Source organism: Chlamydotis macqueenii, chromosome 26, assembly GCF_036417535.1.
Source record: "Chlamydotis macqueenii isolate bChlMac1 chromosome 26, bChlMac1.mat, whole genome shotgun sequence".
Classification (NCBI taxonomy): Eukaryota; Metazoa; Chordata; class Aves; order Otidiformes; family Otididae; genus Chlamydotis; species Chlamydotis macqueenii.
The window spans coordinates 4,149,069-4,162,551 of NC_141581.1; the positions used below are offsets into that span (position 1 = coordinate 4,149,069).

Here is a 13,483-nt window from a genome sequence, read left to right on the forward strand (position 1 = left end):
GTAAACGGGAGGAGAAGCCGAGCCGCACAGCTGCTGCTCTTCCCCCGCTTTTATTTCCTGCTCTGCGTAAGCCCGGATTGACCCGCAGGCAGCAGAAAATGTCGAACAACAGACGATTTCCCGGAAAGGAGAAAACCACCGGCAAACCCCACAGAGAGGGCTGCGGGGACCCCCAAACACGGGGGGGCTCTGGGGAGGCAGAACCAGGGGCAGCGGGCTGGTGAGACGTTGGGGGGGGGGGGGTGTCCCTGTCCCCGGCCGAGTTACCCACCCGCGCCCGGGTTTTCCCACGGTGCGCGGCGCCCTCCCCGCAGCAGCGTCCCGCAGGACCGGGTGGGTGCTGGTGGGGTCCCTAAGAGGGGGAAGGGGCTCCGGGGCCGGGCCTAGGGGATGCTGCCGCCCCCCGCCAGCGCGGGGAGTCCCCGGTGCGCCGGACCCGCGGCCTCAGAGCATTTCGGGTTTCGTTTCTTTCATTTTTCTTGACTAAAAAAAAAAAAATAAATAAGGAGGGGAGCGGGCGGGTAGAGGGACGACGACTTCTTGCGTTTCTGGGAAAAAAAACCGCCCCAAGTGCCGCGGGTGGGGGCCCGGCGGCGGTGCGGGATGGGAGGGGGGAGCTGCCCCCAGCCCCCGGCACCGCACGGGTTAATGGCCGCTCCCCGCACGCACCGCCCCTTCCCCGGCTGATTGACAGCCTGCGCCGCCACAGGGCCCGGCTGGCCAATGGGAAGGCAGCCTCTCGCGCCCCACGTGGGGGCGGGCCCGTCCCGCCGCGTTCCCATTGGCTGGCGGCCGGGGCGAGTGCCCGCACGGGCCAGGCCCCCACGTGGAGCCGGCGCTGGCGCTCGTTCATTGATCGCGCTCCGCACAGCGGCTGCGGGGCGGGGCGGGGCGGGGCGGGGGCGTGGCCCCGACCCGGTCCGGTCCGGTGCAGCTCGGTCCGGCCCGTTGCGACCCGCCCCGCCCCGCCCCGCCCAGCTCCGCCCCGCCGTAGGGGTGCGCGCCCGGGCCCGGGGCCAGCAGCGCGGTGAGTCCTGTCCCGCACCGCACCGCACCGCACCGCGCCGGTCCGGTGCGGACCCGCTCCAGGGCTCCCGCCGGGAGGGGTCCGGTCCCACTCGGGGTCGAGGGCGGTTGTCCGGGCCCCCGCTCCCTCCCCGCGGCCGTACCTGCTGCGGGCGGCGGCGGGGCCATTGTCTGCGCGGCGCGGGGGGCGCGGGGCCGGGCCGTGCCCGCGGCGGGGCCGGGGGCGGTGCGGCCGGCGGGGGCGGGAGGTTGGGGGGGGGTCCCGCAGCGCCCGGAAGGAGCCCCTGGGCCTCCCGGTCCCCGCGGAGATGCGGGGATGCGGGGCCGGGTTGCGCGGTGCGGGGGTCCCGGGTTTCGGCGGGGGAGCTGCGGGTGGGGCCGGTGCCCCGGGGCTCCACCACCGCTCCCGCGGGGCTCCGTCCGTGACTCCCTGTCTCTCTCCCAGGGCCTGATCCGGAGCAGGGGAGTGTCCCCGGGCCCCCGTCCTGAGCCGCCATCGGAGCCCGGCGCGGCGAGAGGGGATCCTGGGCCTTCCCGGTGCCAACGATGTTCCCGCAGAACCGGCCCCCGGTGAGCCCGCGCCTCGGCCTCGTCCCCTCCGGCCCACGTGGTGCCGCGCCGGCCTGGGCCTCGGCCGGGCTTGCGCCCCCAAAACGAGCTCTCCGCCCGCCTCACCCCGCGGCGGAGCGGGAGGCTTCGGCCTGGAAAGGTCGCGCCGTCGGTGTGTCACGCGCTTGGGAGCGAGCGGTGGCGTGGCTCTTCCCAAACCGATGCTGAACCGCGGAGCTGCGGGGATTTGGGTTTAGAGACCCGCTCGGAAGCGGGATCGCGGCTGGGGTGTGACCGCGGGGCCGGTGGCGAGCTGGCGGGAAGCTCTTGCCGTGTGGTGCGCGGGCGAGGACGGACCCCGGGAGGGCCAGGGGGCTGCCCGCGCTCTGCCGCCCGTGGTTGTTCATCCTCCTGTGGCTCAGCGGCTGAACCAGTGCCGAAAAGGTGGGGAACGGTGGCCCTCGGCGCCTGGCTGTGACCGGTTTCCCCTGCAATAACTTTCTGCCTCTTCCTCGGTGGGCCGCTCTCCCAGGCGTTGCCCCTAGCCGCTTCCCGAGCTCGGGAAGCCCCCGGGGGGACTCGTCAGCCTCGCCGGGCCGGCAGTGGTGACCCCAGGCTGCCCTCCTCTGCCTAGGCCCATCTCCAGGCACCCTCCGCTGCCTCGGGAGCCGCCGTCGCTGCCAGCACCATCCCCAGCACCCCCCAGTCCCTCAAGCTGACTTACCCGGAGACCTTGGACCGCATCAAGGAGGAATTCCAGTTCCTGCAGAACCAATACCACAGGTGAGGAGCTGCCAGAGCTCGCGTGCCGGCAAGGTGCCGGACACTTAGCGGGCGCTGGCGAGAAGCGGGCTCCCCCTCGGCGCTGGGCATCGCTGCGGGCCGGCGGGAGGTGCCGTCCCGCGCTGCCGCGGGCACTGGTCCATCTGGAGGGCGGCTGCGCCAAGCACCACCTTGGTGGCTTGAAACGACACCGTTGGAGAGGGAAACTCGCCCTCCTCCTGCCAAAAGCCCTGGGATGAGGGTGTTGGCTTCCAGGCCCTGGCTCCTGGGCTGAGCGGGAGATGTCAGTTAGCGCTGGAGTCCCTCTGATCCGCCCCCCCCCGCCACCGCTGCTGGCCAGGACCACCTCCCCTTCCCCGCGAGGTTTGAAATGCAGCTCGCTCCATTTGGGAAGCAGATGCTGGGGAGGGGGGTTAAAACTCCGTGCGGATTGCTCCCTGATGCCTGGATCCCTTTGCTGTCCATCTCTCCTTTATCAGCCCCTTCCCACCCTCTCCCAGGTGGTCTTCTTGGCTTGTGCTGGGAGACAGGACGGGACCCGAGAGCGGGAGGCTGAAGCGCGTGGGGGGCTGGGAGGGCTCGTGCTCGGCCCAGCCCGGGAGATCTCATCTCGGGGAAAGCAGGAGGTCTCTCCCTCTCTCTTCCTCCCTCTCTCTTCTCTTTATTTTTACAGCTTGAAGTTAGAGTGTGAAAAGCTGGCGACAGAAAAAACAGAAATCCAGCGTCATTATGTCATGGTGAGTGAGCTCCACCTGAAAGGAGGGCGGCGGGGGGTGTCTCCTCCGAACCATCAAAGGACGCGCAGCCCTGCGATGCTTTGGCTTCCCCTTGCGTTTGGGTTGTGTGGCCAGGCCCTCGGATCTGGTTCCTGTGGCTGTTGTTGTCTGATTTTCCCCCAAAATGAGCTGTGGTGTTTGAGCCGGAGCTTGCTGTCGCAGCTTGCGGTGACGGGGTGGTGAAGAAGCCGCTCCCGGTGCAGGTTGTGTCCTCTCCCGCGAGCGGGACCCCCGAAGGACCGTGTCTGTCCTGCCGGCCGTGGCCGTGTGCTGGAGAGACCTCTGCTCGCGGGCGAGGAGCTGGGGACCGCGTTCTCCTCCCGGCCTGGCCACAGCGCGGACGTTTGTGGCCAGGCTGACGCCGCACGCCAGCGCCCGAGGGACTCTGGTCGCCGTTCCCCTGGGCTCCGCAGCCGCGCTGATGTTGCCTTCTCTCCCTCGCAGTACTATGAGATGTCCTACGGCCTGAACATCGAGATGCATAAACAGGTGAGTCCGGGTGGGGTGAGAGCGTTGTCCTGGCTCCCCTGTCCCTACCTCGCCATCCCGGCCCCTTTGGGGTCGTCCCTTCCCACGGAAGGTGTGGGAGGTCGCTCCCTGTGTAGTCCGGGGAAGGTTGTGCTTGCGGGGGACGCGCTCCCTTCTCTGGGAGCTCTGCCCCGCTCTGCGTCATGGCCCTGGCCGGTCTCAGCTCTCTGCACACGCGTGTGAGCTCCGGCGTGAGCTCCCGTTTGCCGGCTGGGGTCGGGCTGCGTGTTCCCGGCTGGGTCGCCGTGCGCTCGTTGCAGTGGGGAGAGAGCGGTGGTGGAGGACGCGTGCTTGCGCGGCCGCTCGGGGACCGTGGCGGAGGAGATCAGCTCCCGCTCTGGCTCGCTGCCTGTGGGCCCTGGGGGGGGCCGGGGCCGAGGAGCACCCCAAGGTGGCGAGGAGGGGGCTGGGGCGTGGGTGCGGGCTTGGGGCGGCACATCCCCCCTTTCTGCCTCCCCATCCCTCCCTCCCTTCCTTCCTCCCGCTGCGCCGCACACCGGGTCACCAGCTGCTCCCAGACAGAAGGTTTCTTCTCATCTATTTTTAAAGAGGCCGCGGAGGAGCCCGGCGAGGCGTGCTGCAGCCGCGGCCTCCCTCCTCCGCGCCGCCAACTGTTGCACGGGAGCCGGCGTGGGGGTGCCGACCCCCGGCCCCCCGGCACGGGGCAGGCTGACGGCCGCTCTCGCCAGCTTTGTGCCCGCCGGGTGGGTGTTTCTGCCGCTCTCGTCCTTCCCTGCCGCGTGCCGCCGTCCCCGACGAGGAGGTGTGAAGCCGCCTTTGCGAGGGCCGACGCCGAGGGTGCGGAGGGGCTGCGCGCTCCTCTCATCTGGCCGCCGGTTCTCCCCCCGGCCCTGGCGGGCTCGTGTTTTCTGCCAGCCCCAGGTGCCGCTGGCCGCCCGCCAGCGAGCTGTCGCCACTTTTAACACGGGCCCGTAAGTCTGCTCTGACAGCCAGCGGCCATTGTGTGAAAAATGGGAACCGCCTGCGCGGGAGCCGCGGGTTATCGCCGCCGCGGGGAGAGATCGGGTCGCCGCCTCTCCTCCCCTTCTCCCAAATTTGGCGCTGCTCGCAAGCGTGGGCAGGGGTCCTGAGCGCTCGTCCGCTGCCCCGGGGAAGTGCTCGCCCCATCGCCGCTGGCGAAGGCAGGGTCGTGCCGTGGCGCGGTGCTGCCTCCGGCCCCGCTGCGCCCAGCCCAGCATCCCCAGAGGCTCCCCGGGCGCCCGGCTCCCACCACGCTGGCGTCGGCAGCGCGGGCACCGGCAAGGGCTGGGGCGTGAGGCGGTTTTGCCCTGGGGTTTTTGGGGGGAAATGGGGCTGGGGGGCTGGCCGCCGTGGTGCAGCTCTCCAGGCAGCCACCGGCTCGGCGGGGGAGGCTCAAGACAGGAACGAGCGGGAGACGTTAATTTTTTTTATTGTTGGTTTGGTTTTTGGCCTGGAAGGGGCCTGGAGCTTTTTTTTTTTTTTTTTTTTTTATAAAACCGCCTCCCCGAATCTGCCTGGCCTTGGCCTTGCTCACCGCGAGCCGGAGGGGAGGTGGCGGTGCTGGTGGCTGGGGGGGCTGCGAACAGCGCGATCATTTTTCATGCTGAGAGCGTTAAAGTGCCAGTAAATTGCACATTAACGAGCGCGAGTGAATTGGAGGCAGCTCTCCCCAAGGAGCTGCTGCCCATCAGTGCATTAGGGAAGAGAATCCATCACTGCCGGCCCCGGGAGACAGCTAAATCCTTCCCAGAACCGCCGGCTGCCAAATCTGCTTCCCCCTCCCCGCTTTCTTTCTTTTCTTTCTCATATTTTTTTTCTCTTCCCTCAGAAGAGGAAGAGAGGGCGGGTGCCAGATTGTTTCTGCTCTCTGTGGGTCTGGCGAAAAGAGGGGTTGGTGGCCGCTCTGGGGGGGCGGCACGGGGTGTCCCTGGCTCTGTGTCCCCACGCCGGGTGGGCAGCGCTGCGGCCCCTCGCCCTGGCACTGTGGGAGGTGCGCCCCAGGTCCCGGCGGGGAGATCTGGGGGTCGGCTCCGTCCCTTGGCTGTGGGGTCTCCTCCTGGGGCTGACAAGAGGGTCCGGGTTGGACCCCCTCCTCTCAGCCCTGTGCTGGCTCCGTAACGATTCCGTCCTCCCCACCTGGGTGGGCTAGGAGCTCCTTGGAGCTTGGGACATCCCCTGCTTGTCCGGGAGCAGAGGATGCCTGGGTTTTTGGGGAGTTGCCGATCTCTACCCGCTCTCAGGTGGGGTGAGGTCCCTGGATCTGCGACGGGGTCTCTCCTGGCTGTCACCCGTGGCCTGACCCTGCAGCTTTTGGGGGTGGCCCTGCGTGGCATGGGCCGTGCGGCTCCAGGTCCCCGGAAGGGAGAAGGTGGGAGCCATCCCGGGGCGCTCAAAGCAGGGATGGAGGGTGTTGGGCTTGTGTTTTTGGAGGGGGTGGCATTAGGAAGGAGAACCTTCCGGGTCCTCTCCCGGGTGGTTCTGCTCCTTGGCACTGAGCTCTTGCACCCTGTGGCTTCTTGCGTGGGGAGGGGACGTCTGCCCGCCTGGGGAGCGCCCGCGGGGTCTCCTGCGGCGCGGGGGCCGCTCTGCCCCTTGCCCCGACAGACACGGCCTCTCTTCTGCTGCCAGACGGAGATCGCCAAGCGGCTCAACGTGATCTGCGCCCAGCTCATCCCGTTCCTGTCTCAGGAGGTGGGTGAGCCCCTGGACCCCGACGGGGCGTGCAGAGCTCCTTCGGGGCGCGGGGAGCATCCCTGCTTTGGGTCGGGCTGGGGAGGGGGCTGGCTTTTCCCTGTCCCCTGAGGAAACGGGGCTGCCGCAGCCCTGCTCGCCGCAGGAGCATCACCGGGCGCTGACGCGCTCTTCTCTTCCCGCAGCACCAGCAGCAGGTGGTCCAGGCCGTGGAGCGTGCGAAGCAGGTGACTATGACCGACCTGAACGCGGCGATCGGGGTACGTCAACCCTCTGCCCACCCCTTCGCGCCCCCCGGCCGGGGTGCTGAGCTCCCGCAGGCAACAGCTCCTCCCTGGGCTGGAGACCCCTCCTGCCCCGAGCCCGTTGCTGCCCCCGTTGCCTTCTCTCACCATGGCTGAGCTGGGGGGAAGGAGGAGGCTGGTTTGGGGGGCTGGCCCCAGTACCTGAGGGTGGAGGAGATGCTGCTGCACTGGTGCGGGGGTGATGGCTGGTGCCTGTCACTGCGTCCTGGTGCTCTGTGCCCCTCTGGGTGGAGCTGGGGGGGGGTCACCACTGTCCCCACACCTTGGTTGTTCCCTCAAGACCACAGCGTTGCGGTGGTATGGATACGGGGAGGGTCCCCCATCCATATGGATACGGGTAGGGTCCCCCATCCATATGGGTATGGGTAGGGTCCCCCATCTGTCCCAGTAGCTCCCATTGCAGGGTGGGAGGAGGCGGCCAGAGGGACACGGTGCTCCCGCAATTTGGCACCCCTGGGAGGGTGCCCTGCCCCTCCTCACCCCGCTCCCCAACCCATGGCTGACCCAGGGCTGCCGGTGGGGAGGAGCAGCCTCCTGACGCAGCCTCTGCTCTCTCCTCCTCCTCCTCTCCAGCACCAGCTCCAGACCCAGCACCTCTCGCACCACGCTCCCCCCATCCCGCTGACCCCCCATCCCTCTGGGATGCAGCCCTCCGGCCTCGCGGGCATCGGCAGCGCCTCGGGGCTGCTGGCGCTTTCGGGGGCGCTGGGGGCCCAGGCCCAGCTCCTCGCCAAGGATGACCGGGGAGTCCACGACACCGAGCCCAGGGGTGAGCGTGGGGGGGACACAGCTGGGTGGGGGGGTCTGATGGAACCCTTCTGGCAGCAGACAAACCTGGGAGCGGGTGGTGCTGTGCTGCCTCTGCTTCCCGGGCACTTCCCTGGCGCAGGGGCCAGCACTGGGCAGGGGGCGGCTTGTCCGTGCCGTGGGACCCCTGACTGGGCTGGCGGAGCGGGGGGCTTGCCAGCCTGGAGGGGTTTGGGTGGAGAATGTCCCCCACCAAACAGCACCTCCTGGGAGGGCAGCGGGGTGGGCTGGGGGGGTCGTCCCCGGTGGGGGCCCTGCCACGAGCACCCCAGCGCCCGTGAGAGGAGCGGGCGGCTTTTGGGGGGCTGTCGGCGGTGGCACAGCGTGTCCCTCCTTCCCTCCTCCTCCTCCTCATCCTCCTGCTGCGCCTCCGCGTTGCCACGGTGACAGAGCGGGACCCCGGCCCCGTAAGTGCCTTTTCCTCCTCTCACACTATTTCCCTCTGCCTGCGCGGGCTCCGGCCGGGACCCCGGGAGTGGGGAACGGGGTCCTCGGGTCCTGCTCTGCGGCCGAGGCCCCGCTGCGGGTGGGTGCTCTCCCCGTGACACATGGGCAAACTGTTCCCCCCGAGCAGCGTCCCCCTCCTCGCTCCTTGGGCAGGGAGCTGAAGCCTGAGCTGGTGGCACGAGGGGGCTGCACCGGGGGCCTTCCGTGTCCTGGGAGCCGGGCACAGCGGCTCGCGGCCCCTAACGCTGCGTCCCCCCCGTCCTAGAGCTCCCTGGTGATGCCCAACGGGGAGCGGGCGCGAGCCATCTCCGAGTACCTGAGCAGCAGCAAGAAGAGGAAGGTGGAGGAGAAGGACTTCGTTACCGACTACGTGAGCCTGGGGAAGGAGGGCTGGGGGGCTTGGGACGTCCCTGTCCTCTCCTGCGGGGCGACGAGCGGAGCTGCTCGCACCTCCCGGGCGGGAGCGAGGGCAGCCTCTGCCCCTTCGGCTCCCACTGTCCCTTTGCGTTTCAGGGCAGCGACGCGGACAAAAGCGAAGACAACTTGGTGGTGGATGAGGTCAGTGTGCCGGGGGGTCAGCGTGGGCTGCCCGTCCCTCTGCCCGAGCGGGGGGCTAACAGGCTGCGGAGGCAGGCAGTGCGGGGAGGTGGCAGTGGGACCCCCGAGTCGTGCTCACCGGCTCTCGCCGATGGCAGCCGTGAGCCCCCGGATCCAGGCTCCAGCCTGGCCCTCGCTCGAGCCGCGTCCCCGCGCTCCTGCCTGCTCTGCTGCCTGCTGATTTTCCTTCCCCGCCCCTCCCAGGACCCCTCTTCCCCGCACAGCGTCCACTCCTACTCGTCCCGGGAGAACGGCGTGGAGAAGGTCCCGCTGGGGCGGAAGGAGGCCGTACCGCTCAGCCCGACCTCCTTGACGTCCTCCAGCAGCGCATCCCCGTCTCGGAGCAAGGATGCGCCCGCGGTGCGTGCGCTGCGAGGGGCTTCGCTCAGGGGTCACGCTCGCACCCCCGCTGCCCAGGCTCGGCAGGCAGAGCTGCTGGACGCGGGTCCACCTGCCTCCAAACCCACGGGGCGAAAGCAGTGCTGGGGGGATGGGGAGGGGGTTCCGTCCGTTCTGTCCGATCCGTCTCCTTGTCTCGCATCCCGCAGACCCCGCGTCTTGGGCTGGGTGGGGCTGGGCTGGCATCAGGCGTGAGGAGCAGGGACCAGCTCGCTGCGGGGGACCTGAGGAGACCCCCCCGCCGCCCTGGCAGGGTTGGGAGCGCAGTTGTCAGGTCTGTCCCCTCTCTTCCTGGCAGGTGGAGAAGGCAGGGACGCCCAGCCTGAAGTCCAGCACCCCCACCTCCCAGAGCGACGCCGCCGCGCCGGGTACCAGCAGTGCCCAGCAGTTTCGCCCCGCCGCCGCCAAGGCCCCCATGGACCCGTTGGGTGAGCGCGGCAGCGCCGAGGCCTGGGCGGGTGGCTCCGAGCGCTGGTCCCGCTGGCCCCTGCCAGGACAGACCCTGGGCATTGTCCCTTCACGCTGCCTCTCCTCCCGGCAGCCCTGGGCCTGAGGAACCCGCTGGGAGTGCAGAACCCCTACTCGGCCGCCTTCGCCATGGCCCACCCCGCCGTTAACGGTGACATGGCCGGCACCGGCGCCTACGCCAGCCTCCACCTCATGTCCCCGCAGCTCAACGGGGCTGCGGCCGCCGTGGGAGCCGGCAGCTACGGACGCTCTCCCCTGGTACATGAGCCTCATCCCCGCGGGGCTGCGGGGGGCCACGGGGTGCGAGCTGCTCTCACCGCTGTCCCCTCCAGGTGGGCTACGACCCGCACCCTCACATGCGCGTCCCGGGGCTGGCGGCTGGCATGCAAGTGGGGACGTCGGGGAAACCGTAAGTGGGGCCACATGGGATTTTTGGGATTTGGGGGTGGGGGACGATGTGTCCATGCTGCCTGCGTCGGGCACGCTGGGTCCGATGCGGCGCTGGCCGCTTTTCCGGGCAGGATGCTTGACTGGTTCTCACTGCTCTGTCCCTTCCCAGCGCCTACTCCTTCCACGTCAGCGCCGACGGGCAGATGCAGCCGGTGCCTTTCCCGCCCGACGCCCTCATCGGCTCCGGCATCCCCCGCCACGCGCGGCAGCTCCACACCCTGACCCACGGCGAGGTGGTCTGCGCCGTCACCATCAGCAACTCCACGCGCCACGTCTACACCGGGGGCAAGGGCTGCGTGAAGGTGTGGGACGTGGGGCAGCCGGGCACCAAGACGGCCGTGGCTCAGCTGGACTGTTTGGTAAGGAGGGGCACGCGCCGCTCTGGCACGGCTGCTTTCCCTGTTTCCCCGCTCTGTGCTGCGGTGAAAAGGGGGTCTGGGGTCCCCGCTGGGAACCTCAAGGGTACAGGGGGCATCTGAAAGCGGTGATGTGCAGCGGGGAGAGTCTCCGCGTGCGTTTCTAAGTGGGGATGGCGGCTCCGTGCTGCCGATGCGCTCCCTTGCTCCTTCTGAGCATCCCGAGCTGTTGGGGGGGGCTTTTACGCTCCCACCCCTTGGCACGGCTTTGTCTGACAGCGCTCTGCCCGTGTCAGCGCCCGGCCAGGTACTTCACGTGGGCCAGAATCGCACGGGCTGAAGCATCACTCCGCTTCAGCTCTGTCCTTTCTGCTTTTGTTTCCATGAGTCTGGCTGGAGGGAGAACTTAATTTCTTTAAAAAAGAAATGAAAGGGCCTGTCAGACCACAGCGGCTCACCGGAGCCAAGCTGGAGGCACAGCCATCACCTGCGAGTATTTTTAACCTGTGTTCTTTGAGGTTTTTTTTTTTAAATGGGCTGCTGGAATCGGAGTCCCTGTGCCTGCTTTGAGCGGCTCAAACCCAACTCCTCTCCTCATCTTGCTGGCCTTGGGGCCTGGGCAGCCTGACAAATATTATTCCTGGATGGTGCTGACCTTGAAGATACAGATGCATAAAGAAGGAAATGACTGAGTCATGATAATTTCAAGCTGCATCAGAAATTTGGGAGCAGGGGAAAATGGTGTTTTAGTGCTTGGAGCCGTGGGCTGTTTCAGCCTCGCTGGGGATGCCTCCATCATCTCCTCCAGGACTGGCCGGGGCTGTCGGGCAGCTGCTGGCAGGGATGGCGTGGGGTGAGGGTGTCCCCGAGGCTGTTCGTAGTGCCGGAACAAAGCGAGGGGCTCCCTGGTGACGGCTGTGGGCGTGGGACGGGGTGGGCCACATGGCCACCTGTGTCCCAGCCCTGATGTCCTGGGAGGGCGGCTGGGGGTCTGCCCCGCTGCTGTTGCTCCTGCCCCCAGGACGAGCTTCTGGCCCTGGGGTGACCAGGCAGACTGGGATGGATGCAGAAGGGCTGGAGAAGAAGGGGTTAATGGGGTCCTCTCTCCTGCACCCCAGAACCGCGACAACTACATCCGCTCCTGCAAGCTGCTCCCCGACGGCCGCAGCCTGATCGTGGGGGGGGAGGCCAGCACCCTCTCCATCTGGGACCTGGCGGCCCCCACGCCCCGCATCAAGGCCGAGCTCACCTCCTCTGCCCCCGCCTGCTACGCCCTGGCCATCAGCCCCGACGCCAAAGTCTGCTTCTCCTGCTGCAGCGACGGCAACATTGTGGTGTGGGACCTGCAGAACCAGACCCTGGTGAGGTGAGCGCGGCGTAGGGGGACGTGGGGTGGGCTGCTCCACGGGCTGGGGACCCCTTGGTCCCTTCCAGAGCATCCCTACACCTCAAACCCTGGCTATGGGAGGGAACCCCCGCGGCAGGGAACCCCCCCACCATTCCTCGCTGCTGGGTGCTGCCCCAGCCCCTGCTCTGCACGGGGGGCGTTGGCAGCCCTGATGGCCCCGTGCCCTCCTCCTCTCCGTCCCCCTCTCTCCCAGGCAGTTTCAGGGTCACACGGACGGTGCCAGCTGCATCGACATCTCGAACGATGGCACCAAGCTGTGGACCGGGGGGCTGGACAACACGGTGCGGTGCTGGGACCTGCGGGAAGGGCGGCAGCTGCAGCAGCACGACTTCAGCTCCCAGGTGGGGCTGGGGCCGGCCGGGAGCACCGTGGGGCGGGCTGGGACCGGCCGTGCCCGTGCCTGACCCCGTGTCTGCGTCCCCCCCACCCCAGATCTTCTCGCTGGGGTACTGCCCGACGGGAGAGTGGCTGGCGGTGGGCATGGAGAGCAGCAACGTGGAGATCCTGCACGTCACCAAACCGGACAAGTACCAGCTGCACCTCCACGAGAGCTGCGTCCTCTCCCTCAAATTCGCCTCCTGCGGTAGGCGCACCTGTCCCGACCCCGTGGCACTGGAGACAGCTGGATGCAGCCTCCTCTCCTTGCTCCTTGCGCTGGGCACAAGCACTGGTGCCAGTCGTCAGTCTGGTTCTGTGTGGATGCCAGTGGTATCCCTCAGAGAAGGGGTGTCCATCGCTTCTGGAGCAAAACCCGCGGCTGCGCTCCGCTCTGTTGTCCCGGGACCCCGCGTTGCCTTCCTCCCCGTCTCCACCTCGCATTACCCAACCTGGACAGGGTTTGCTGCGGGAACCCAGCGCCTGGGCCTGGTGTGGTGACGGGATGCTCTTCTTTCTTTGTCCCACAGGAAAATGGTTCGTGAGCACGGGGAAGGACAATCTGCTGAACGCCTGGCGCACGCCCTACGGAGCCAGCATCTTCCAGGTGCGGGGGGCTGCGCCGCCCCCGGCGTCTGGGCTGGCGGGGGGAGATGCTCCTCCGGGAGCGGCCGTTTCTTGCGCTTACCCCGCTGCCCTCCTCTCTCCAGTCGAAGGAAACCTCCTCCGTCCTCAGCTGCGACGTCTCCACGGATGACCAGTTCATCGTGACTGGCTCGGGGGACAAGAAGGCGACGGTTTACGAGGTCATCTACTGAGAGCGCGAGCGGTGCCAACTGCGGCGGGCCCCCGGCCACGTGGACGGGCGAACGGCGACGTGGACGCTGCGGTGGACTCTGCCTTCCCCAAAACCCGCAGCCCACGGCCGGGGCACCGCGGCTGGAGAGCGGCGAGGGGGGGAAGGTGGCCCTGGGCCGGCGGCCAGGCTGCTGCGCTGGGCGGGGAGGTGGCGGCGGCCGCTCGGAGTGGATTTCCTGGGGACGTTCTCCTTGGTTTGTTCTTTAGTTGTTGGTTTGTTTCTAAATCTGGATTGGGGGAGTGTGGGGGGAAGGGTCGGGGAGTGTTAGGGTTGGGTTTTTTTTTTGTGTTTTTTTTTTTTTTAAACTTTTTGTTGTGATTTTTTTTTTTTTTTTTTAATTAAGGCTCGGGGCCAGGCTGGAGAAGATGGGCTCTGTCCTCATCTCCCTCTGTGTCTCCTAGGGCATATTTAATAATAAAAACAAACTAAAAAAAGCACAGCTGTGCCTCGGCCCGGGCTGCAGCCTCCCTGTTCGGCGGTGGTGGGATGGAGCCAGGTGCTGAGGGGTGCGAGCAGGGCAGCAGTGTCCCCCCCCAGCCAGGGACAGTGCCGCCACAGCTCCCCGCTCCTTTCCGCAGGCTGGGGGGGGCAGAGGAAGCGGTTTTTGAAGAAAATGAGATGTGAGCGGTCGGCGCTGCCTTATCGGCCTGGCTTCCCCCCAGAGCTGCCGTGGGGGG

General features: G+C 67.8%; 1 protein-coding gene across 2 annotated transcripts; it reads left to right on the forward strand.

Annotated features, from left to right (window-relative positions):
- Positions 1-920: 920 nt before the first annotated feature.
- On the forward strand, positions 921-13,318 carry LOC104482219 (transducin-like enhancer protein 1). 2 transcript variants are annotated; one of them, XM_086767184.1, is made up of 21 exons: positions 921-1,027; positions 1,472-1,596; positions 2,210-2,358; positions 3,032-3,095; positions 3,579-3,623; positions 6,273-6,335; positions 6,521-6,595; positions 7,214-7,409; positions 7,838-7,854; positions 8,160-8,264; positions 8,408-8,452; positions 8,696-8,851; positions 9,189-9,318; positions 9,432-9,616; positions 9,691-9,767; positions 9,918-10,167; positions 11,283-11,530; positions 11,766-11,913; positions 12,005-12,155; positions 12,478-12,554; positions 12,658-13,318. In XM_086767184.1, exons 2-21 carry the CDS (start codon positions 1,573-1,575, stop codon positions 12,763-12,765), a joined length of 2,313 nt encoding a protein of 770 aa, XP_086623310.1. In that variant the 5' UTR covers positions 921-1,027; positions 1,472-1,572; the 3' UTR covers positions 12,766-13,318. The 2 variants fall into 2 exon arrangements, with proteins under 2 accessions (XP_086623310.1, XP_086623311.1); XM_086767185.1 differs by having other exon boundaries at positions 6,521-6,562.
- The last annotated feature ends 165 nt before the right edge of the window (positions 13,319-13,483 follow it).